Here is a 27,179-nt window from a genome sequence, read left to right on the forward strand (position 1 = left end):
TCCAAGGCTATGGATAATCTTCGGCATTTTAACGCACAAAACACAAAATAACACTTTAAAATACGACGCGCAAACAACGTTAAACTTTGACAGCAATAGACAGATGACATTTGAATTTAGTGTTACCAGTGCAAGAAATTAATTCTATTGATTTTCCGCAATATGGCGAGGTTTTTTATAATACGGTATTTGACAACTCCTGATTTTGCCATTTCTTAATATTATTATAAAAATATAGATATACAGATAGTGTTTAGCGAAGAGAAAATTTAAATCGGTTGAAAATTGGATTTATAGTGATTTTTTGAAAAATCTACATACCTGTCTCTTTCTCAAACGCTTTTCTCTATGCAGCAAGTATGGCGGTACTGGCGTGTGACGTCACATGCCAGTATGTCTTTCTCTGTCTAATCTTGAATTTCAAACCTTTACAACTTTGTTATTTGTAAAGGTAGCTTAAAAATTGTTTTTCTATTCGATAACAGGCATTGTGTAGTTTTAATTTATAAAACATATACAAAACAGTCAAATACCGTATTCTGGTCAGCCTTTTACATGCATTTCGCTGAGGTGTAACTAGAGTCAATCTTATAACAGTTCAATGCAAATAAAAATAAGTATTATTTTGCATAACGTATTCAAATACTGCAACAGAAAATAATTAAGTCAAACTATTGTACTTGAATATAACTGAAATGTTTTATTCTAATCTAACTCTTAACCTCATTCGTTGCATGGAAGCATGCTCAGATTATGATCATGACTGCATTTTATTTTGCATCAGATAAGTTAAATATGTAAATATTACTGTTGAAGTTTAGAACGTTGCATGCGAAAGGGTATTGAATGGTATTTAGACCGCATTTAGTAACAAAGACTTGAGAACTACAAGTCAGGATTTCAATACAATACAATGACTTTATAATGTGCAGACGAACAAACTGACTCAGGTACCTACAGTACCTACCCGGGTGGAGCCCTTTAATAACCGCAGAAGGCGTACAACGATTTACGCGTGCAGTACAACAATGCGTTCCGGGTGTTGATGGGGCTGGGGCGAAGGTGCAGCGCATCTGGCATGTTCGCCGAGGCCCGAGGCGCACGTGGACGGCTTCGCAGCCGTGATGAGGAAGAGGTGCGCGTCGCTGCGCGCCCGCCTCTGCGCCAGCCCCAACACCATCCTGGTGGCATTGGCCGAGCGATGGGACAGCCCTATGTTAAGCCGGTGGGGGCGCTTGCATGCGCACCTCTAGTTTTATTTTAGTTTAGTTTTAGTTTTACTGTTTTCTTTATTTTATTGTATTTTAATTTTGTAATTTGTATGGACCTGGTCTGAAAATAAAATTATTATTATTATTATAACCAATATCAACATGATTTTCTTGACAAAAGTATGTGATGTCAACATGACACTACTAGCACAAAGGTTCCACCCTGGTATGTACATTATTAGATTGTACGAAACAAACGTTACATAAAGAATATTTTAAAAATCAACCATGCCAAATTTCATGACTCTAAGCCCAGCGATTGTTATTTCAAGATTTTATCCCTATCCCGTGAGAATATCAGGATAAAAAGTAGCAGCTATGTGTTATTCCAGATGTCTAGCTATCTACATACCTATTCATCTAAATCCGTCCAGCCGTTTTAGCGTGAAGGAGTAACAAACATACACACACACACACACACAGACACACACACATCGCATTTATAATGTTAGTAGGATTATTACATTCCTCGCATAATATCTTTGGTGAAAGCGCACAAAGACGTTTAGTTGCGGAGAACAGGCCACTATAACATCCCTCCTTAACCCTGAATCGTTCCACCTTCAGGTATTTACCTGCGCTGGCGGCGTCCTCTTCGCGCTCTTAGCCGGGCAGCCCATGATGATCACCGGCGCTACGGGCCCGCTGCTCCTCCTGGACGAGTCCCTGGCCAACTTCTGCATGTCTTACGGCTTCAACTTCCTCGCGGCGCGGATGTACTGCGGCTTCTGGATGATTGTGATAGCGCTGCTTGTCGCCTCGGTGGAAGGCAGCGTTGCTGTTAAGAAGATTACCAGGTAATTTCCAATTACTGGCCACTACGAAGTGCAAAATTCGAAATTCGTATCTTGCTGTCCCGCTGTCACTTATGTATATTATTTAATACGAAAGCGAGAGGGACGGTAGGACGACAGAATGTATTTCTATCGGAAAAAGTTGGATATCAATCGGTATACAATGGCACCCCAAGTGCCAATTATCCCGTAGTAATGGGTAATATCGTCGAATTATACGTCTTTGGAAATAGTGTACGTTTACTCAGACCATTTTTCGATTCAGGAATGTATTTGCAAACTCTCCCCCTTTCCCCTGTGTCCTCCCTCCCCCTTTCTTGAGCAAAACTGTTGGTTTGAAACAAACTACGACTCCTGTGTTCCAAATAGCACTACATAGATCTAACAGGGCCCACAGAAGCTAGGGAAAATCCTAACGATCAGACTGCACCGTTCTTGTTGGAAGCCTACTGACAGCTCGTCTCCCGGTCCGCGGACGCCATTCGAGAACCTTCTGACCCCATCGGCCTTCTGTCCTGCGAGCAATGTGCCCCGCCCACTGCCACTTCAGTTTTGATCATCATTTCTGATTCTTCCGCAGGGAAACCCCATAGCCCTCTGAGTGACTTTGAGCTTTCTCATGAGGCCCATCGTTAGCGCACACGTCTCAGATCCGTATGGCATCACTGGCAACACACACTGGTCAAAGACTTTTGACTTCAAACACTGCGGCAATTTTGCGGTGCTTTTGGCCCTATATAAATGTATTTGTACATGTCTCTTGATGCCCCACAGGTTCACAGAAGACATCTTCGCCTTCCTCATCTCCCTGATCTTCATCGGGGAGCCAGTGACGAGCATTATCAACGTGTACCGCGCCCATCCGCTCGGCGTGGAGTACGCCATGTTCGGGTACAACCGGACCGACCCTGTGACTGTTGTTAACGGCACTGAGAGTGACAGTAAGTTGGGTGCAGTTGGTGTGGACCTTGTGGTTGAAGAATCGGAGTCGGAAATTAATTTGGTAAAGAAACCAATGAAGATTACGGCCATATTGAGTAATTTATTGAATCAGGCGTTACTTTGCGGAGGTCCATATCAATGAACTATAAACAATTACTTAGGTACAGTCGAAGGCATAGATTTTGACTGTACTTGGATCAACCGCGACGTTACGGTAACTACGTCTTTACAACAAATGTCTGTTCATGCAGCACCTCCACCTAATAACACATACAAATCATACAAACCCAACTGTGAGTACCACCACACTACACCACTGACGAGTTTTAAAACCAACATGTTGCCAGATTTTATATACGTGTAAGTTGGTGGTGTTGAGTCTAGCATAGTATCTTGCGGTGAATGGTTGTGTTATTTTCCGGATGAACTCTGGTTGAGTTCGAAACGCTTCAGCGTAGTGTGATGGTGATAGTTGGGTCTGTATTATGATTTCTGTGTGTGTGTGTGTGTGGAGGAGCTGCTTGAACACTGTTGAATAGACGTTAACTATCGTAAGGTCGCGGGTGAGTAAATTAATGAGCCTGTTTTTGTCTGCCAGGCTGTCCGCTGCCACTGCTGCCGCTGCCGCCTGCGCCGCAGCCCAACACCGCCCTGTTCTGCACCATGCTGACGCTGTTAACGTTCATCATCGCCTACTACCTGCGTATCTTCAGGAACGGAAAGTTCCTGGGGCGAAGTGTGAGTATGATCATTCCAACGAAAATACAAACGGAAACATGGATGGATGCACAGAAAAAGCCCAGAAAAAGAGACCAGCGCTGGAGTTGAACCCAGGTCCTCAGCATTCCGTGCTGCGTGCTATACCCTACACCACCACTGGACAGGAGTCTAGACTAGACACATTTCTCCCATGCACCACACATTTCAGCCTGCTTTTTTCTTAGTCACTTAAGCAGCGACACGTCAACATTCCTTGAGAACTAACCGCTCACTCGGACAAGAGATGTCGCTATTAAGCAATCAAATTAAGATTTTGTGATTGGTTGGATTTCACGGGATGAACTTAATAGTAACAAATTTGGAAAAACCAATCTTAATTACGATCATTCCCCTCCATAGATACCTCTATAAACTAAATGAGGGCTATCGTTTTTTGTCTCACTAGATGGCGCACTGTTGCGTGAGGTTTTTAAGTATGGCTTTCAAAGTCTGTTATTACGGGCGTGAAAACAAAGTTTAGATTAAAATCATATTTAATACAACTTAAAACCGTACCATAAAAAAATTGAGCATGCCACAGTGTTGCATAGTCCCCGTATTGTTCGGAAAAAAGGGAGGACAAAGGTTTCCGAAAGACAAAACTGTCTCAAAACACAGACATTCATTGCCCCGGAACGCATATTTGCCATAATTAATTTCAAATATTCACAAAAAAATTCTAATTAAAAATAAACCCGCGTAGCTCACTCAAAAACTATGAGATTTGACATTTCGGAAACCTCACGCTACACTATAGCGCCTCTAGTGGCGAATTCATTCGCGATAGCCCTCATTGGGTAGATAAGAAGAAATTTATTGGTTTACCACCCTAAGGTTTAATCTCATTTGTAGCGCTTAAAACGTCAAAGCCTATTTTCGCTCACAAGTCAATATAACAATCAGCCTTATTAAGTAGGAACTGTCATTAAAATTGGTAAAGCACTTTCTTGGTCGACCATTCGTTCTTATATCGCGCAATCAACAACTGGATCACTCACACGCAATCACTCAACCAAGCGTCGGCGCGTCCCGGATTCGCGCGGGTATAGTTTTTGGGGAAACGAACTGGAATAATGTGGGTGAAATGCCTGTGAAACTTTTTTACCCGATTTTCTAAAGGACGGTTATTTTGAAAATTGTACCCGTGCGGAGCCGGGGCGGGGCGCTAGTCTATTATAAAGTTAATGATTATATCATGGAATCTACTATGTTAAAAATGTAGTTGTTTTAAATACTTGTGATGTGTTTTTCAATCTGTTTAAAAATATATACTTACCTCGTTGAGTTTCTTGCCGGATTCTTCTCAATCTCAACAGAGGTTTTCCGAACTGGTGGTAGATTTTATTTTTGTCATTCATAAGTGCTTGTTATATTATAGCCTAAATTGAAGAAAGATGTTTTGACTTTGACTTCTACCTTTACTTTTCGCAGGCCCGTCGAGCCCTGGGTGACTTTGGCGTCCCCATCGCCATCGTCCTGATGGTGCTCCTGGCCTACCTGGTCCCCGTCTACACGGACACGCTGAAGGTCCCCCAGGGTCTCTACCCGACGTCGGAACGCTCCTGGCTGGTACCCCTCAACCCTGGCTTGGAGACCATCCCCTTCTGGGCGGTGTTCGCCATGGCGCTGCCCGCTCTCATGGTCTACATCATCGTGTTTATGGAGACGCATATTGCTGAGTAAGAGGTTTTAGGATAGCGTTGGGTTAAGCTTTTGATTGATGGACGGTCGCCAGTGTTCGGAAATCGGCGTGAACAGCCAATTGTCTTTTTCCGAAGACCGACGCACGCTAAAAATGAAAGTGACACAATTCGAAATATTCTAATTTCCAAAATGAACTTTGTGCTAAACAAAATCTGGTTTAGTTTTAAAATGAGAATATTTCGGATTGCGTTAGTTTCATTCTAAGCGTGCGCGATTTGCAATCTTTATGGCTGGGTACTGTAGGTAGTTGTTTATTGGATCACACGGAGTCAGTTGGCGTTCGTGCAATGAGGGCTATCGCGAATGAATTCGCCGCTAGAGGCGCTAGTGTAGCGTGAGGTCTCCGAAATGTGAAATCTCATAGTTTTTGGGTGAGCTACGCGGGTTTATTTATAATTAGAATAATTTTGTGAATATTTTGCAATATCTGAAATTAATTATGGCAAATAGGCGTTCCGGGGCAATAATGTCTGTGTTTTGAGACAATTTTGTCTTACGGAAACCTTTGTCCTCCCTTTTTTCCGAACAAAACGGGGACTTTGCAACACTGTGGCATGCTCGATATTTTTATGCTACGGTTTTGGTGTATTAAATATGATTTTAATCTAAACTTTGTTTTCACGCCCGTAATAACAGACTTTGAAAGCCATACTTAAAAACCTCACGCAACAGTGCGCCATCTAGTGAGACAAAAAACGATAGCCCTCATTCAATAAAATATCTTAGGTGCCGCTTTGCATCATGAGTACTCGTGATAATTTTAGTTACTTTCACTTTAGTAAATACATAATTGCAAAGCGATTTGTTAAACAACTTGTGCTAGCATAGCGAATTTAAAAAATTTGATACCTATTTAGACATTTTTTTGACGCCGAAACTTGAATTTTACCGTCACAAAGATGTCTACTGTCTCAGGGCGCTGCAAAGCTTTCTGATGCGTCAGTTTATTTATAAAAGCAGGGCCTGAACACGTGAAAATTTACTTATTATGTACCAGTCGTCATTTTAAACATCAAAGCTGCCTCGATGTGTGCCTATAGAGCCGTGTTCAGATGTTTATGAGGATCTGCTTAGACTGCTCCAATGTTTAACACGGCGACTGTACCTGACAATGTGAATCAAGGCTCGGAACCGGTTTATAGAATAGCGGTAAATACCCGTTTATTTCGGTTTAACTCCGAACTTTCATAAGAACGCGAACGTTTTTAAGAACTTAACTATAACCTAAATAAACCGGTTTATTCGACGAGTGACAGCTGGCCGGCCGGCGGCGGGCGGCGACGTTTATCCTGCGCCGGAATAAACCGGTTTTTATTGTTCTAAACCGGTAAATCTGACAAGAGCTTTAAGGAAATGTTCCCTTAAAAACCGGTTTAAAAATAACGGTTTCGCGAACGAAACCAAAATGAAAAGCTTTTGCGCCAAGTACATGATAACGGTTTGGAAAAACCGGTATCCGAGCCTTGATGTGAATCTCTGCAAAGCTCAGCTAGGCACCTGTCCCAGGCACCTGTGTCAGCTATCGTATTTCACGTCAGCGGGGCTACTACGAAACTCGTAACTCGAAGTTCGTATCGTACCGTCCCTCTCGCTCTCGTATTAAATAGTATAAGTGTCAGAGGGACCGCACCACACGAACTTCGAGTTTCGAGTTTCGTAGTAGACCTGCAGTGGGTCAACTGCCTGCCGCAGTGTGTTGTAAGTTATTGTGAATGGTTGTAGGCTGATCATAGACAAGCCGGAACGCAAGCTGAAGAAGGGTAGCGGCTTCCACATGGACATTGTGATCATGTCGTTTGTGAACTGCGTCTGCGGCATGTTCGGAGCGCCGTGGCAGTGCGTCGCCACCGTGCGCAGCGTCAGGTGCGTACGACATAAAGCATGCTTTCGAGCCTCATTCTTGACAAGTATATGCTCCTAAAATCCTAAGCTGACTGACATTCGCACGGAGCTAGTGGACGCCTGTTGGACAATAGCACAGTATAACAAGTTTTCCGTACAGTAGTTTAGTTTAGTTTAGTTTAGTTTATTTATTCATTCAATACATCATTACATTATAATTTACATAAATGTCAGTTATAAGAATTTGTATTGAAATCGTCAAAGGTAATATGATTAGTAATAATTATAAAAAAATAAAATTCTAAGCATGTCATGTGAATGTAAACAATTAAAATTAGACTGGTTCTCCTTAAGGGATCGTCAGACTGAAAACACATTGAAATGTATATAAAGAATAAATGTCAAGGATACGTTAAGATTAATACATTAGGCAATAATTGAGTAACAATTTAAATGTCAATATAAAAACAATAAAATAAAAACAAGAAATAATAATAACAATTTAAACAATAAAATTAAAATGTCAGATTCATAAATTCATTTACGGAATAAAACGCTTTTTCCAACAAAAGGTCTTTTAGTCGACGGCTAAACGTTTCATCGTTCTTTTCGCTTTTTAGGTGTGAGGGTAGGTGTTCATAGTATTTGGGCCCTATAACGCGCGGGTTTTTTCCCGCTAATGCCATTCTATGAGGGACTGCCCGTAAGCGACCCGTGCTGCGAGTGATCTTACCAGCTACGCCCATTCGACTGAAGTTAGATATGTTTGTGCGCGTATACATAATAACTTGAAACAAATACAACGAAGATAGGGTCATGATACCAAGTTCTGTGAAAATTTTTTTGCACGACTGCCTTTGGTTGATACCGGCAATGACCCGCACTGCCCGCTTCTGCAGAACCAATACGCGCTCACAGTCCGTGGAGTTTCCCCATAGTATGGTACCATACGAAAGCAACGAGTGGAAATACGCAAAGTATGCTTGCTTTAGTGCATCATCTGCCAGAATGGGCTTTAATTTGCGCAAAGCATAGGCCGCACTGCTTAACCTGCCACATAGGGAGTCAACGTGATTCTTCCAATTCAAATTTGGATCTAGTGTGAAGCCCAGAAACCTGCACTGCTGGCATAGCGGTATGGGTCCACCAATCGATGGCGGTGACACGATACCCCTACCCGAGAACAGCATGATGTTCGACTTGGTGAGGTTCATGATGAGCCCGTTCGCTGAGAACCACTGCTGCAGCTGCCCACACACTTTATTTATCTTGTCGTTTAGCTGCTCATAAGTGGTGGCGCTCACTACAACAGTAGTATCATCAGCGAAGAGCACAGTGAGACCGTCAGTGATAACACTAGGCAGGTCATTTATAAAAGCTAAAAAAAGTGTATTTCCAAGTGAGGATCCCTGTGGAATACCTATAGTGACGTCACCCGGCTTGGACCTGATTTTTTCTCCGTTCGACATCACTACTTCAACCGTCTGCTTGCGACTTTTCAAAAATGACTCTAACAATTCGTACACTTTATGCCTGATACCATACATTTTGAGTTTCGTCAGTAAAAGGTCGTTATTGATGACGTCAAAAGCCTTAGATAGGTCACAAAATATGCCGGCCACCTTAAATTTACTGTCTAGACTCATGATGATCGAGTCAAAGATCTGGTGTGCAGCGTGAGTTGTCGACATATTGCGCCTGTAGGCGAACTGTCTGTCAGTCAGTAAGTCATTAGTCTCTAAGTGGTTCATAATGTGTGATGAAATGATACTCTCAATAATCTTGGAAAAATTTGGTACTATTGTAATTGGTCTGTATGCGTCTGTTTTATGTATGTCCCCCTTCCCTTTGTACACGGGGCAAACCCTCGTATTTTTTAGTACATCCGGATAGATACCACTTCGAAAAATGTCGTTTATCAGTGTAACCAGTCTGTCAGCCAATACTGGCCAAATCGACAGAAGAGTATTCACTGAGATGTCGTAAACGTCCATAGTGGTCCGAGTCTTCAGCATTTTCCTAAGTACAAGGTCGAGGTCAGTCCGTGTCACGTCAGGTAAGATCAAATCAGGAATGTTCAAATCACATAAGCAGCGCCGCAAATATCCAATGCTTTTCTCATAGTTGCACTGTAATGTAAAGTTCGAGGCAGCTGTTAAAAAATGGGCATTAAACTTATCCGGTACGTCAGCGTCAGGCACATTTGTGTCAGTATCATCCTTAATAGATATGGTCCCACCCCTCTGCTTCAAGGATATTTCATCATTTATGATGCGCCATATTTCCTTGGAAGGATTTTTACTCGCATCAAGACGTTGGTGGTTGTACTGTTTGCGCGCAGTTAATGTCGCAGACTTGATAAGTTCCACAAGGTGGGCTCTGCATTCTGCAATAATCTCCTCATCAGGATACTGCCGAAGGATCTCATTAAAATCATTAAATTTACGCATGTATTCATTAATCTCATCCGTGAGCCATGGGGCAGGTTGTTTATTCTTAATTTTTAGTTTTTTTAAAGGGAAATGAATATTAATGTAATATATGATAATCCTAATTAATTTATTAAATTTTTCATGAATGTCAATGTCGTTATTATAAATAAAATTCCAATTGTATCTTTCAATGTCAATGTAAAATAAATAATTTGATTCATTAGAAGTCACTCTTCGTTCAATAGTCGTCTGTGTAGGGCAGTATTGTTTCTGTTCCACAGTTAGTACGTATCGCTGAGCGTTATGGTCACTGATAGCTGTGTCGACGGGCGCCGCGGTAACCGGCCCGCTGTCACACCGTACCACTCCACAGTCGATTGATGTTGAGCTGTCGAGCGAAATTCGCGTTGGGAATTGAACAATATTCTCAGAGCCATAGCTTTTAAGAACGTCATTTAAACGACGTTTCAAACAGTTTTCCCGAGAATAATCCACGTTTATGTCGCCAACCAAAATGAACCTTTTGTTTTCGTCACTTAACCTACTTAAAAGTAATTCCAATCTATTTAAATAAATGTCAAAATCTCCATTACCAGTTCTATACATACCAATTATTATAACTTTACAATTTATTATTTCTATTGCACATAACTCGCAATGAAATTGAACGGCTACGGTGTGTAGGTCGCTCCGTTTTTTATACGAGGTACCGGTTTTTACGTACAGAGCGACGCCACCGTGCTCGATTGATGTCCGGCAGTAGTAATTAGCTAGCTCGTAGCCACACAGTCCCACGCGCTCAATCTCATGCTTTCTACACCAAATTTCACTACAAGCCAGAACGTTTGGGTCCTCAGTGCGTAATAATAATTCTAATAGTGCCGTTTTGCCAGTAATTGAGCGAACATTTTGGTGTAAGACTTTTAAATGTGATTTGTTACGACTTGTAGGTATTCGTTCGTTTGTTAGGCCGGCTTCGATCGAGTTGTGCGCGTCTTCGAGTTTTTTGTCGTGATAACATTAAACCTTCGTATTGAAACACCATCCGGCCAGTTTGCGGAATTCTTCACTATTCCAACCTTATCAGCTGGAACATCAAGACGAAAAGATGAATATTGGCCCCTAGTCACATTGAGCTTAACACAGGTAGCATCCTTTAAGCCCATTTTCGTCGCAATGTGTTGAGTTATGTCCTCCACGGTAGTCTCCTGGCTGAGGTTGAAGACGTGCAAACTACTGTGACGCGGGGGGGCCGCACGCAATTCAACCGACTTCGAGGGCTTCCCAACCAATGGAATGGGCCCGGCCCCGCCGCTGGGCTGCTGGCCCGGCGGCACACGACCAAACAACGATGTAGCTGGGTCGTTCATAGTTGCGGAGCCGAAGATAGCTGACGCTGGCTGCCCATCCTTGTCAGTGGCTGGTTGACGACTCTGGCCTTGCTCGTTGTCAGCAGCACGACCGGCGCGGGTTCGCGGTATCCTGGGTGTGGGGACAGGGCTCACGAGTACAGGCCCCACTGGCGGTTTTGCGCCCATCGATACCATCAGCGGTTCTCCGGTCAACGACAAGTTCCGCTTTTTGACGGCAGGAGTTTCACCGTTAAGGCATATTATTCCTGCTGGACCTGAGTCATTGAGTGATGTCTGTTGTGCCATACTAAGTGGCTGGTGACTGCTTACTATTGCATTCAAAATAGTTTGAATGCATCTGTATTGGTGAGTTAATAATGTTTGCTGCTCGCTAATTAGATCTTTGCAGCTCATCAACTCTCTTTTAATTTCACTGACCTCAGTCTCCAAATTCAAAACAACGTCAACCATCCTTTCAACCGCCGCCGCCGTTGTTGTTCCCGATTTTTGCTTCGCCGGTGCCATTTTTAACCGTTGTTTTATTTAATTTTTGTAAATATGTACGTCAATTTTCAATAATAATTATTTATGTCACTTTTATTATGTTTTTAGATAATTAAATAATTATAATAACATAGAACTGTTTAAATTGATCTTCTCAGGCTAGTGTTGCCAGCAAAGCCCGACGCCTTTGAAGTTGAGCGAGCCTGTATAGGTATTTACGCAAGTAAGTAAGGAAGGATTGTCACAAATTTTAAATTTGGAAGGTAGATGTCTTTTACGAATCGGTACATAGTGGTTTTGTGAAATTATATGAAACAAAATGAATTAGGGGTGGCAAACTTACTAGGGGTAAGAATTATCAAAATTATAAAAAAAAGCTTTTTTTTGCCAAAATATATTTTCATAGATTAGTAACCAACGCCGTGGTGGCCTAATGGTTTGACCTATCGCCTCTCAAGCAGAGGGTCGTGGGTTTAAACCCCGGCTCGCATCTCTGAGTTTTTCGAAATTCATGTGCGGAATTACATTTGAAATTTACCACGAGCTATGCGGTGAAGGAAAACATCGTGAGGAAACCTGCACAAACCTGCGAAGCAATTCAATGGTGCGTGTGAAGTTCCCAATCCGCACTGGGCCTGCGTGGGAACTATGGCCCAAGCCCTCTTGTTCTGATAGGAGGCCTGTGCCCAGCAGTGGGACGTATATAGGCTGGGATGATGATGATGAGATTAGTAACCGACAAATACTTTCGGTTTCTAGACTTAACGGACTTAAAGTTCCTGTTATTGAATTGAATTACATAAAAAATAAATAAGTATAATTATAATAGATGAAATCTTAGTTCTTTATTTATGCGAGATGATGATTTGCACGCACCCACAGTACATGTCGTATGCACCATAATAAATTTCATTATAAATTTAAATGTTAAAAAAAGCGATAGCCCTAGAAGATTTGTCCCAAGCTACTAAGAACGGCGAAGTATGCAGCTGGGGCTCCTCCCACCCGCGTCTCACCCCTCACGCCCCGCACGATTGCTCTGTCTAGACGTCTCCGTCGGATTACTGTAGGGAAACTTGTTATACTGTGACAATAGTATGAGCAGCGCTAGCTGCGCCCGCGCAGTGCACCCGCTAGCGCATGAGTGTTGTCTTTTCTATAATCCTCAGGTATCCTACTAATATTTTAAAGTATAAATTGTGTAAGTACTTGTGTGTGGGTATGTTTGTTACTCCTTCACGCTGAAACGACTGGGTGGATTTGGATGAAATATGGTATGTCTTCTGTCCTCTGAATCTGGAATAACACTTACGCTAAATTGTATCCCCATATTCCCATGGGGTAGGGATTCAATCTTGAAATCACAAAGACTGGGCTTATTATGCAACGTCAATTATGAGAATCCCGATGCAATTTTAGGGAATTTCCATGGTACCATCAGACATATATGTGGTCTACCACACTAAAGTTGATAATCGTTTGCATGTCATAAAACAAAAATGCTAATAGACGTGACTGTCAACTTGAAAGTTCGACTTTAGCTACATACCTATTCATTTGATAGGAACTTGTTTAAAAATTGATAGACCACTTATTTAGTACAATCCCAAGATTTCAATTCAACTGCCAGATCTATGGATTACAAGTGCAAAGCCGCGGCTAAAGCCTAGTTTTAGTACCTAATAATAATAATGGTTTTTTCATTCAAATTTTCAGCCACGTTTCGGCCTTGACCGTTATGTCCACCACACACGCACCCGGAGACAAGCCGCACGTCGTCGAAGTTAAAGGTACGTGGTCACATTCGGGAACTGTTTTCATAGATGGTCATTTTTGTTTTCACGCGCCGTTGCAGAAGTGGATCAATCAACTTTATAGTGAACCTAGCTTGTTGCCATGGTAACATTCACGTCGAAACTAGTGTTCCCGAGGGCTATAGGCTTTTAGCCTTTTTAGGGTTCCGGAGCCAAAATGGCAAAAACGGACTATAAATGCTAGAAAGCTGTAATTTTGCACGGATCTATATGTAAACTATGCCGATAAAATGGTACAATAAAAAAGTAAAAAAAAATTAAAGTGGGTAAAGTGGCTAAAGTGGGGGTGATTTTTTTTCGCATCCAACCCTATAGTGTGGGGTATCGTTGGATATGTCGTTTAAAACCATTAGGGGTTTGCTAAAACGATTTTTCGATTTAGTGAATTGTTTGCGAAATATTCAACTTTAAAGTGCAAATTCTCATTAAAATCGAGCGTTCCCCCCTCTAAAAACTAAACCGGTGGGTGGAAAATTTTGAAAAAATTCAGGATGGTAGTAAGTATATCAAACTTTCAAGGAAAACTATAACGAAAAATATAAACTAACTAAAACTATAACGGCTAAGTTTGCTTGAGAATGATTGGTAGTTTAAGAGTAAATAGCAGCCTAAGGTATAAAATATACCTAAACTTAGAAGATTCCGTATAAAATACGAAATCCTTAGAAAAATTACTTAATCTTTTCGTAATGGCTACGGAACCCTATTTTGGGCGTGTCCGACACGCTCTTGGCCGGTTTTTTTGGTGGCTAGACTCTTAATTGGACGCTGTTATGCAATAGTATGTCAACCCTGATTAATTCTGCAATACAATGTCAACCCTTAGAAAATAATTTTAACAGTTGATATTGTATTGCCAAATGATAGCGGATTGACTCAGTATTGCAAAACAGCGTCCAATTTAGGGGCTTGAGAGGCTAAAAGCCTATAAAAACTTTTAGCCCTTTAGGCTAGGCCTATTCAAGACTACCTACTTACTGGTTGGAGGCAGGTAGTACTGGCTTTAACCCGCTGAAATGGCCATGAAGGCTATGAAACTCGTAGTTCTCAAGGCTAAGCTTCTACTCGAGATTATCGACTTTAGAAAATTGGCTAACTCTTATAATTAATTACCTTAAATTTGAAGGTATTCATTAATTACGGAACAATCCATACTTCCATACTACTCGTAATTAAATGCGAAAGTGTGTTTGTATGTTTGGCATACAAACGTGATTTTTGGCATAGAGATTGTTTATGGGCCAGAGAGTGACATAGGCTACTTTTTATCCCTGAAAATGCACAGTTCCCGAGGGCAAAAGCTTAGTTAGTTTTATAACACTACTAAAGGAATACCTTTTAAGATACATAACCAGAAACTAACAACATCCTCCCACAGAGCAACGTCTCACCGGTCTGCTCGTCTCACTCCTGGTCGGCATCTCGGTGCTCGCCTCCAGTCTACTAAAGCTGGTGCCGATGGCCGTACTCTTCGGAGTGTTCCTGTACATGGGCATATCAGCGCTCGGCGGCATACAGTTCTGGGACCGCTGTATATTGCTGCTTAAGCCTGTCAAGCACCACGCCCAAGTGCCGTATGTCAGACGGGTGAGTTGGGCTTTGGAGGATTGGAAGTGCCGGGGTACCTACACTTCACAATGGAGAATGGATGAAAATTTTAGAAACACTTGAAACTTTTATTACGTTTTTAACCGCCAAATTACGATAGTCCGGTCGGTTACGGGTTGTTCCATAGCCCAGAACATAAGATAAAAAAAAAGAATTTGTGTCCGACTCGTTCGTTTTGACAGGTGACACTCTTTACCGGCCCGGATAATACCGACATGGAAATACCGACCCTGTTTTTCTATTAGAAACTGACATGAGCTTCTATAGCCGTATTGTCAAACACTGACGCTCGCGATTACATTCGCCATCTCTTTCTACCCTCGTCTTACACCGTGTGGCAGAAAGAAGTGATGAAAACGATTGTGATTACAAGTGTATTAGGCAATCAATAAGGCCTCTGCTGCTTCATCATCATCATTCCAGCTTATATACGTCCCACTGCTGGGCACAGGCCTCCTCTCAGAATGAGAAGACTTAGTCTGTTAGGTGAGCTCGGCGGAAGATAATAACGGCGTATCACCGAATTACCAGAGTATCACCGATTACCGAGAAGCCAAGGTTTTCTCTTAATACTTAATAACAGTATCTAAAAATAACAATTGTGCATTATGGACCAAGTTGTGTAAAGGCTGACCAGGAATATAAAAAACCTGACGCGAGGGCAGCACTTCTACGTTTTATATTGCAACACTCTTTACACTTACTATACTCGTACAATACCTACCTACCAGTCATATTGACAACGGTGTCGGTGATGTTATTTAAAGGAATATTTTCTAATCCCTCTGACTTTTTCTATGAAAAATACTTTTATACATTGTGAATTATTTTCCTTCGAAGGCTATGGATAATCTTCGGAATTTCAACGCACAAAAACACAAAATAACACTAAAATACCACTCGCAAACAACGTTAAACTTTGACAGCAATAGCAGATGACCTTTAAATTTAGTGTTACCAGTGCATGAAATTAGTTCTATTGGTTTTCCGGAATATGGCGAGGTTTTTTATAATTCGGGTCAGCCAATAGACAATTTATTTTTTATAAAATTTTAATCCTGTTCTGTGGTTCCCCAGGTACCAACGTTCAAGATGCACCTCTACACGGTGATCCAGATCGTGGGCATCCTCATCCTGTTCACGGTGAAGTCGTCGCGCTTCTCTCTCGCTCTGCCCTTCTTCTTGGTGATGATGGTGCCACTGCGCATGTCGCTTGTTTACCTGTTCACGCCTTTACAATTGCGTGCGGTGAGTTGTGCTGTTTTTCTTTTGGAGAGGAGTGGGAATTTGAATGGGAGTGAGAATAGGCGTGGGAATGTAGTGGGAGAGGTAGTTGGAGTAGGATTGGGAGTAAGAGTGGGAGTGGGAGTGGTGGTGGAATAGGGAATATTACTGCAATTTTCTGCCTTCAGAGTGCAGCGCACTAGCACAAAACCGTAAACAGTTTTTTGAGTAAATATCTTAAATGTCATAATATCATATTATTTCAAATTACATTTTTGGAAATATAGCTCTATCGTTAGGTACTATGGATGTAAATATCATGTTATTTTGTTACTTATAAATGTATCATGATTTCTTTAGGTTGGTACTAATAATCTTTGGTCATGTCATTGTTTGATGGTACCTAAGGGTAGGTACAGGTACCATCAGACGAATATGTGGTCTACCACCCTAAAGTTTATAATTGTGTCTGTCAACTTGAAAGTTCGACTTAAGCGATTATATTCATTTCATAGGACCTTGTTTAAAAAATTATAGACCATTTATTTGGCCAATGGTATCTACCTATCTAAATAGGGCACAGACGGTGGAAAGCGACTTTTATTTATGTTCTATGTAATGTAAAAGTAATCTTTTATTTTTAATATATAAAAATGAATCCCTATTTCCCTTGGTCATGGCATCACGCGTGAACGGCTGTACCGATTTCGCTAATTCTTTTTTTGTTGTGTTTGCTATATTATCAAGAGAAGGTTCTTATGAAAGAAGATTTGGAAAATTAAAAAAAAAACTAGGGTAATATAAAGATGTAATTAACCATTATTAAATACTTCAAACTCTTTCGTTACAGCTTGATGGTGCTCAGAAAGACATCGACAAGGACGACGAACCAGACTTTTACGAGGAAGCACCTCTTCCTTAGATCCAGCAGCCATTTCACCGTGTGGACGTAGCTTAAGAAGTAGAAAATGTGTCTAGGATAAATATTCCGTCTTAGAGCATCATCTTAGTAGAGGAAACCTTGGCTTATCGGTGATACTTGGTAATTCGGTGATACTGCGTTATTATCTTATGTTGAGCTCACAATAGTGCTGGCAAACCGGATTTAAGATTTGCGAGCATCAAAACTGACAGCAGCCATCGATTTATCGATTTTATAAGATAATAAAGCAGTATCAGTGATACTGTATCGCCGAATTACCAAGTATCACCGATAAGCCAAGGTTTGCCTACTAGAGAAAAGCGGCGGTGGTTAAAAGTTGAAACAGGCTTTACAACTGTGTTTTTCACGGACGTAGTTATATTATTATAATAAGTAACCATTCCTAATACGCTCGGGCCTTAAGCGTACCTTTTTAGACGGTATCACAAACGTGACACTAGTGTCAAGGGTGTTAAATGGACCTTTCGATAGTAGCGCCGACTATAACCTGTCACATAAATTTTCGTTGTTTTTTTTTAACTAATGACGGTGCTCAGTCTAACTTATCCAATATCTGACAGAAAGTTTCCGGATCATTTTATGATAATGACATTGATAACTTTTTTTATTAGTGGTAATGCCCCACTGTTGGACAAAGGCCTTTCCCTTGGATAACTAGTAGGTATTCTTAAAATTGGTAGTCTGCCCTCTTATGACAAAAGGCGGTATCTCAAAAAACGAACGATTACCATTTGTGTAGCTTAAGAAATTCTGTATCAGATGGTATTAATAACTAAAAAGTGTTTTTTTTTTAATAGCTCCTTTTGCCTTAAGAGAACACGGCCACTGCAGTCCGGCCGAAACGTCGAGGTGATTTAAAGCTATATGAAAGGTGTGATTTAGGCCCGAGTTTGTTCGGAATGAAAGCAAAAGGAAAGTTAAAAGCATAGTATAAGCAAAATACATGGTTGGTTTTAGTCGATTAAATATTTGAAGCAACAGACTGTAGTACTTTTTAAAATTTCCCATAATATTGTCTGTATAATGAATAGTATTTTAATATTAGGTAATATTTTGAAGTTTGGAAGATGTCTTAATACTTACGGATTGATGTAATGTTTTTTCTCTGAAGGTCAGCTGAAGGTATATGTATCATGAAGCTCAAAATGCATTACCAATTTTTTGAAGACTTTGGCAATGCAAAAGTAAGTATGCAATGTATAAAGTTGTATAATATCGTTTTTTCGGTTAAGCCCTTTTGCCTACTGGCGTGTTTTATGTGTAATAGAATGATATTCAAAAAAGATTTTCAATTAGGGTTTCCTGATATTTCATAAAAAGGTATCGCTAGATGGCGTTAGTATCGTTTGCACTTTATTTAATGCCCGGTTCACATTATTCCAGTAATACCGTTCCAGTGGCAAATTCTTTTGATGGGGCCTTAGACTATATAGTACTATATAGTGGGGCCCTATCAGTAAAAATCGTCACGACTTAGGTACAATGTTAAAACAATATTTCTGAGCTCGCGGCCACTTGGGCCGGGGCCCTCTTGGGTCGGGGGTCTGTGGCATTTTGCCAGCCCTGCCACCCTATAGTTACGCCACTGGCTCGATCGATCTTGTGTCTCGTTTGGATTGTGACCCCGCAATGTATCGCCACTGGCACAATTTTACTGGAATAATGTGAACCAAGCACAGACGTGACATAAGTAATGTGAGCCGGGCACAAACGTGACATAAATGTCAAAGTCAAACTCACGATAACCTTTCACGGAAACCCTCTAATTTATTATAAAAACAAATAAGTATGCTATGATAAATGTAATTTTCGATAAAAGCCCTGTACAAGTCAACGCACGTAAAAAGTGCTCTGGGCCTGAGTCTGGCTAGTGGAGGGGATACGTTTGCGCATCTGACAACTAGCAAGCCAATGGAGTGACCTCCCGCGTCCCCCACTGCTCCGCCGCCAATTTGGTCCGTATCTCGCTCACTGCGGGACCTCTTTTTACGTGTGTTGATTTGTATATATAATTGGTATATAAACTTGGTAACTTACGTGATGATGATAATATAAAGATTTTAAAAACTAAGACATTATTTATACAGAGCTTCTTAGAGATACATATTGAAACGTTCGATGTACGAAAGCTTAACGGTAGACATAGTTCTTATTGTAAAAGGACTCCAAAGTGTGATCGTTACTATAGTATATTTAAACTGTATTACACTGTGACAAGGTAACTGTATCGTGTAAGCTTTCATACTTTAACCTGTAGAATGCAAGCGACGCCTATAGGCGTCAAGAGCAAGTGCGGCTACAAATCCATCACCCTATGATAATTATAGTTGTTCGAACCATATACAACTTGCATTAATTTTTGTATGCTGCAATGGTGCTTAGACGGTTAAAGTGTGAGTATTTATGCAATTTAGTTCCTTAGTATAGTAGACCAGGGTGTCGAAGTGTTTGCCATAAGATTTAAATTATTAGCTTGTAAATTTTAAGGCAGCTTTCACACTTCCATACCGGGTGTTGAAGTGTGAACGTTGCCTAATTTGAAAACGTAGCAAATAAATATGCCGCTGTCGTATGCGCATGATTTGACCATGAGCTGGAAACAAGAAGTTATTTGACAGCTCCGACCAACAGGCGAAAAATCGCTAGATGGCGTTAGTTTCGTGCGGTCCGTTTGCGTTGCAGTGTTGTTTGCGATTGTCATTTTTAGTTATTCAACCGATCACAAATATTACACAAATGTCAAACCTGTCAAATTCACCTCACAATACTAGGGCCGACCCTGTCACAGAAAACTTCGTTGAAATTTTTTAAAACCCTCGTTGACATACTTTTTATAAGCTGTCATAACGCTGTAATTTATTAAATAGTCAACTCGATTGACCACCTATTTATCTATATAAAAGCAGTTGACATTTTATTTGGTTTTCTGGGTACAAATGAATGTTTATAAAACCTAAAACTATCAGAGCCGCGTTTTAAAATGAATGGGCAATGTTGTCAAATACTCTATGGCCAAAGAACTTTTGTAAAACCGTATTATTGGTCTTCACGTCAGCAACAGTAACAGGCAAGACAGTAAACCTTTGAATGATGTAACCAAATTAATCATTAGGTATGTGCATATTTATTTGTAACGTAGTACTATAATAGATAGGTATCTAAATAAATGAATCAAACTTTTGCTCATTTCATATGTGCTTAAGTGGCTCTTAAACTCTCCGAATTCTAATAAATACGTTACACTTCTTGACTTAGACTATAGAAGATCAAACCGAAATCTGAATTACAATCTTCGTTGCTCAGTCAAAACATTGAAGGTTGTAAAACGGGTGAAATGTTAATGGTATGGACAATATTATAACCTACCGTCAAATATTGCAACTTTGCCTTTTTGTTTGCAACTTTGCCCGTAGACCTTTCATGTCACTTTTCCATTGTAAGAGAAGCGGACTCCGTACGGAGTCCATTTAACTTGCAATGGTCAACTGCAAAGATATACTTCCGACAAAAGAACAAATTGCCACGTTTGAAGTACTTATTTTGAATTAAAATTGTATATCGCTGAAAGACTGATTGTCAAACCATGATGTTATTCTCTATGAGCGTTGTCTTCAGTGATAGAAATTTACGTGGCTTCCGACTTATTCTATATTCTAAGTCCCTTAAAGATATATATATATCATGAAGTCGTGTCGTATAATAAGGTGTTTAAAATGGTTCATATTAAACCTAAGATATAATTTATTTATTTATACTAGAAAATGAAGACGTAAAGTGAAATTAGGTAAGGCAAACCTTTTTACAAAGGACTCTTTAATAGTGTTAATGTGTTAACGTAGTTCAAATATATATTAATTAAGATAATTATTACAATCGTGTAGTACAATACAATACATAATATTATTTACAGAATTCTACAAATTGAGCTTGTTAAAAAAGCAGGGTAAATAGTAGTCGGTTTTATCCCTTAAAAGTATCAAAACAAATATGGACAATCTCAAACATGACGGAAACCAGTCCAGTATACGCAGTCTGTAGTCACTCTGCTTAATTAGGTTTGTGTAAGCATGTGACACCTTGCATGTACTATGCTGCATTGCCTTGAGAACCAGCTGCGCTTCATTATTATATTTATAAGTAGCTGCTCATGGTCGACCGAGTAAGTTCTACGCCATCTTTTACGATTTTCCTACATCAGAGTAAATACAATTATGGCTGATTGTCACATTAACTTATAATTGAAACTATAGCCTTCGATATTCTAAGCCATAAAACTCACATTGAACCTCAGGGTGGTATAAGAATTTCTTGGTCCTCTATACGTGCTTAACAGGTTCCCTGTCTCGGAGCAATGTGCAACGTTCTTTTGACTCGTCCCCATAGTAATGATAAAGTAATGCAATATCCCCGTAATAACTTTCATTGGTTATCTAAATGTGGTTTAAGAATAAAAATAATATACTGAGCGGCAAAAAATCTGGCCCTCAAATGTATGCAGTAATAGGTAATTTTGTATGTAGAGTGGGCCAAATTTTGCGCCGCTGAGTATATAATATAATACGTACAAAAATTTAAAAACAATTGCATTATTTACATCACTGGCTATCAGGCACATGTGCCTCATGGGACAGGGAACCTGTTAAAAGTATTGCTAGTGTTAATATACGGTCACGATCTTTGTCATCCATTTTGTTATGAAAATACTTTGAATCGTCACACAAGATGAGATAACAAATATTCGACATTGAGCGAGTTGCAAATTAAAGATCGTGATTGTATTATCAAAGAGAGCCATATATAAACGGGTATGGGGGCGCATAACCTGTTTTCTATTTCGTAGTGCCGTCAGTGTGTTTAAACGTAATTTGACGTCTGTAAGTGCATGAAGAATGATTAAATGATTATGCATAAACGTTTACCTCACAGGAAAAAAAACTCCAGTTTGATAGGTACTAAAGTGACACCAAAATAATTTGTTTGTATTGAGCCAAAGTTTAGGTGCCAAATAAAGTTTATTTACTCTTACAGTGAAATTAAATTGATTTGAAAGAAAAATCTTCAAATTGAAACCGGTGCGTGGTATTGTAGTAGCAGGCTAACTGTTCTGTATTTAATTAGGTATTTAAACTTTTGAACACTTTTATTCCACTTTACCAGGAAATTATCCAATCGATTTGAAACTTTAAAAATGAGTTTGTAAAGACAACGCCATTGTGAAGTACCGTCCACGACAATGTTTTAAAAAAAATAAACGTATTAGTTAATAACTTAAAATGTTTTATTTAGTATTAGTAACTTAATCTTAAAACGTAACTGTCAATTTCAATCGTTCGCGTTTGGTTCGCGTATAAGATAGACAATCAAATAATAAAGCATTATTTATTATTTATTTTATATTTATGGTAAGATTATACGGTTATAGATACGTTAATATTTAAAAGCTTCAAACTAAATAATAACGGTACATTTACTATTTATAACTTGTTAAATTATAGTTTACTACTAACAAGGAAAGGTACCCGACTGTCCGGCTCCGATTTGTATAGCCGATCCGATTTTTGTATACATATATGTTAGAGAGTAATAACGGACACGTATTTTTTTTTAGCTGCCCTTCAACCTATTCGGAGAAATTTACCTCCAAAGTACTAAAAAGTGAGCAAACCCTCTAACGTCTGTAGAAAGTGCTGTTAAAGCAAATTACTGGCTTGATTATATGTTGGAGAACATGAAAAAATAATGGTCCGGTGTTTTATTATTTCAGCGGAGGACTTTGGGCAGCTAAAAAAAAATTGTGACCGTTATTTTACACTAATCTCCAACATATATAAAAATAAAACAAATCACAGCCGAATTTGGGTACCTTTCCTTGTAAGTAATTAGGTACTTAAATTCAGTGTGATGTTAGTATGTAGGTAAAAAAATATGTATATATGACACTTTTATAAGTGTATGCAAATATAGCACAATTGAAACTAGGAAATTGTATTTTATATTATATTATTATAATATTATATCAGGTTTTATAATGTAACTGGACTATTTACATTAAGTAAAATTAAACTGTTGCTCTATTTGAGGACATTCCTGATGTCTTAGATACGATATTTGATTTGATATGTTAAATTAAATACATAAATGTTATGAATATTTATGTGTGCCAGTGTATTGTTAATTATAAGTAAACGTTCCAAGTAAGTGACTCAGTTTAACTGAATAAATTTGTAGTAAAAAACAATCAAAAAGCTAAAAAATATATTATTGTAATGTTCCGGCTTCTGTTATTAAAGTTATTACCAACTCATGAATCCATAATTACATCTTTTTTAAGACATTTATGACGGAAGATGTATTTAGCTGTTTGGACTATTTCAGCGGGGACGAAATATCACGAACAGCACACGTTTTCTCGTGTTAAAATTTGTTGCATTCCCACAAACGTTCACCGTCAAGCGTGACAACTTTACCCACTATAAGCAACTTTGCCATAGTGTGCTTCTCGTCTAGAGATAGTGTGATTACTAAATGAAATCGGTTGGCAGTAATTCTTGATAAAAACAGGTTTCAAAGGGAGTTTCTAATGCCCGATTAATTAATTTCGTTACTACAGAGTCACTACTGGCAAAGTTGCTTAGAGAAGGTAAAATTGCCACGTTAAACGGTATTTAAAACGAAACTGTCACGCGAATGCAACCCAAATCACGCACACAACTAAAAAAAACAGACCTGTTCGATCATTTATGGCAGAATGTAACGCTTCCACCATCTTCTGTCATAGGTACTTAAGTAATTACTTTTCGCTTTTGTAAAATGAAAACACAATCTGAAATTATTTTTACACATGAGTTTGACAATGGAATCGTGACTTTTGCTTGTCGAAACAGACGTCTGAGGGCCTACTCCAAAGTTCGTATCGTACCGTCTCTCTCACTCTCGTATTAAACACGTCATGCTGAAACGAGTTCGCACGTCGCATGGCATAAGATGAGGGTAGAAAGAGATGGTGAATGCGATCGCGAGCGTCAGCGTGTGAGACAAGACAATACAGCCTCTGGAAGTGCTGCCAATTTTGCCCATAGTTATTGGCACGTCTAAGTGAACGCCATAATGACGAGTTAGTGTCAAAAACTTATAAATCTTATAATACGAGAATTAAACTGAACAAAATTTAATATGAGTTTCGGTTCACAGGTGTATTAGGTATTTACTTATCATTTTGTATTAGACACATCTATAAAACAGCCCGTCTTTATAGCGGGCGGATTCATTCAATACATTTGGCTATAAGTTAGGATACGTCGCCACCCGATGAGCCCCGATCGGTTCAGATCATTTCCGAGAACCTTGAGGACTTCAGCCAGCCATACACGTTACGGTCCACTGCACAAGTTACCTGTGCAGGTTTGCCTGCACAGGTCCGGTACAGTCACCAGCACCAATATATGACACAACAAGCGTGCATAAATATCTGATAAGACTCTATTTCTAAGGCCGGAAGGACGTGTCAGATATTTTTGCACGCTCCGCTGTGGCAGATATTAATGCTGGTGACTGTACTAGCGTATAATATACGCATATTATTCTTATGGGCACGTTGAGGAAAAACGATACAAGAACATTGAAAAGGAAGCGATAACAGTTGTGTAAGCATTGGTTATTAAAAAGAAAAACGCAGGTACGCACACACGCACAGGTTCACAGATGCGACCAGAGCAAAATCGATTTACGACGCCTGCGCAGGTAAAAAAAACTGCACAGGTCGATCGGCATACAGCATACCATGCTCCGGTCGACCTGCGCAGGTACATCTACACAGGTAGACCTCTCCGGTAAACCGTAACGTGTATGGCTACCATTAACCCGACAACAGAAAGAGGGCCGGAGTTCTGCGTGCACAGTTCTTTGTAATGTAACAAAAACGCACATATTTAGTAACCGCCGCGATCGACTTCTACTAAAAACGCGCCTTGGGCTGTTTTGTGATGAGATGTACTTAAATTTATAAAAAATATTGATGAAGTTGGTATTTTATTATTTTTTTATTTCTTATTATATTATAGTACAAAAATGATGAGTTTTACCCTCGCAGTATGGAGTTACGATCGTTATTTTGACAGACAACTAACAATTTTAACCTTTTTCAACATCTTTGTGCTGCGCCGCGAACTTTTATATTGTGTAATTAAGTAGCAATATTGAACTTAGAGTAAAACATCCACATACCTACTTAATGCTCTACTCTTTCTGAAGCTCGTATTTTCTCGAGTCGCAGACAAAAATTTAAGAAGAAGCACAAAGAGGAAGTAACGAATACCAAGGAATGCGGCATGGCGAGTAACGCAGACACATTTTTCCTCTTTTCCTCGCCACTTCCCACGATCATAGTCGTCATCGAGTGTGTTTCCGCACAGCAGTGGCAGCATCCAAAATTGTCCGTATTCGCGACTTAAACTGATATTTATTGCAATTTGTGAGGATTAACATTCTAGGTTGTTCGTTGTTGGAAAAAGGTTAAAATTTAGTGTGCACGTTTGCATGAAAAGTTTAATTTTAAGGCATTCTTAGGAGTTAAGTAGTTACACGGTAATTTTATTGTTATCACAATTAAGTTGAAATGTTGAGCAAATGAGCAAAATGTTATTCTGTATTCTTATTGTTTCTAAAAAGTACAGACTTTGTCTTTAGTTGTTGAGTTTTTTTGTTCCAAATCATTAAATTCCAAACCACGACGAGTTTTTTAATTATCCCGCACTGTGCGACAAATAGTAGAGAATAGGTATGTACGTTTAAGAACGACCCTCACTCATCTGTTTAATAAATAAAACCGGCCAAGTGCGAGTCGGACTCGCGCACCGAGGGTTCCGTACAAATTATTAAAAAAATATTTTTATTATATTATGATGTAAACAAAAATTTATGCTTTTCACAATTTTCCTTTTATTTGTGCTGTAAGACGTTGCTTCGTACCAAATTTCAAGATTCTGAGTTCGCGGGAAGTACCCTGTAGGTTTTGATTCCCTTGCAAGTTTCGAAAATTTGCGGAAATTTGCAGCATCAACGGCTGCATCTTTTGATTGCGTTGGCTTAGAAGTTTGATTTTTTCACAGCTCTTAGGGACAGTAGACTTCAGTATTTGATATAAATTTCAGCTTGATAACTCCACGCGTTCCCGAGAAAAAGGGTCTTGACAGACAGACAGACGGACAAAAAGTGATCCTAAGTATAAGGGTTCCGTTTTTCCTTTGAGGTACGGAACCCTAAAAATACAACCAAATTGATATGATAACCTCCTCCTTTTTTAAGTCGGTTGAAAATTTACCCAAATCACTGTAAGTGTACCTACAATATTTGAAGAGTTCCTCCTCGAATTTCTTAGAACACATCGGTAAATCCTGGCGTGGGGGCGATAATGGGACCTGATTGTAAGTAGGTAGCTACTTATACCCGTTCTAACATTTTTTTAATATCGGTTTATAAACGGCTGAGTTTCGAGGTAGCAAAACATAAAATAAAATAAAAAAAACAACAGAGGTGATAACTTCCTTAAGTCGATTACTATTACATATAAGACGGAAACTTAAAACTTTGTAAAAATACGAAGTACTAGGACGGGTTTTAAAGAGCTGCGTCATTTAATTTTGCTCGAATTTAGCCTATTTTGAAATATAAATAGTTTTTTTTTTAATTCAGTGAACCTCTCGTATGCGGAAAGTAAAACCTCCATTGCATTTCAATCACGTTAAACAAGTAATTTATCTCAGTAGTCCACGGTTAATAAATAATATTATATACAAATAAGCTTTGATTACAATTATTACAAATAAGAGAAAAGATTGCCCGCCTTAAATTTGGCGCGACGAGTATTGGTTGGCCGCGAGTTGGCAGCAATGCAGATAGTGTTGCCAGCATAAAATTTGCTACTGAAATTATCAGTAGGTACAACTAAACGCTTGAACCGCGTCCAACTGTCCATCCAACACACCGAAAGCA

At 39.5% G+C, this 27,179-nt stretch overlaps 1 protein-coding gene across 4 annotated transcripts in view; it reads left to right on the plus strand.

Moving 5' to 3' along the window:
* Ae2 (anion exchange protein Ae2) overlaps positions 1-25,203 on the plus strand; it is a 130,972-nt gene extending 105,769 nt beyond the window's left edge. For all 4 annotated transcript variants that reach the window (XM_074101310.1, XM_074101302.1, XM_074101317.1 and 1 more), the window contains 9 exons: positions 1,839-2,068; positions 2,840-3,006; positions 3,606-3,745; positions 5,198-5,445; positions 7,193-7,333; positions 13,317-13,390; positions 14,793-15,001; positions 16,100-16,270; positions 17,097-25,203. In XM_074101310.1, coding sequence (XP_073957411.1) covers positions 1,839-2,068; positions 2,840-3,006; positions 3,606-3,745; positions 5,198-5,445; positions 7,193-7,333; positions 13,317-13,390; positions 14,793-15,001; positions 16,100-16,270; positions 17,097-17,168 — 1,452 coding nt within the window. In that variant the 3' untranslated portion in view covers positions 17,169-25,203. The remainder of the gene's footprint in view (positions 1-1,838; positions 2,069-2,839; positions 3,007-3,605; positions 3,746-5,197; positions 5,446-7,192; positions 7,334-13,316; positions 13,391-14,792; positions 15,002-16,099; positions 16,271-17,096) is intronic.
* Positions 25,204-27,179: the final 1,976 nt, after the last annotated feature.

This window comes from Choristoneura fumiferana, chromosome Z (assembly GCF_025370935.1).
Source record: "Choristoneura fumiferana chromosome Z, NRCan_CFum_1, whole genome shotgun sequence".
Taxonomy (NCBI): Eukaryota; Metazoa; Arthropoda; class Insecta; order Lepidoptera; family Tortricidae; genus Choristoneura; species Choristoneura fumiferana.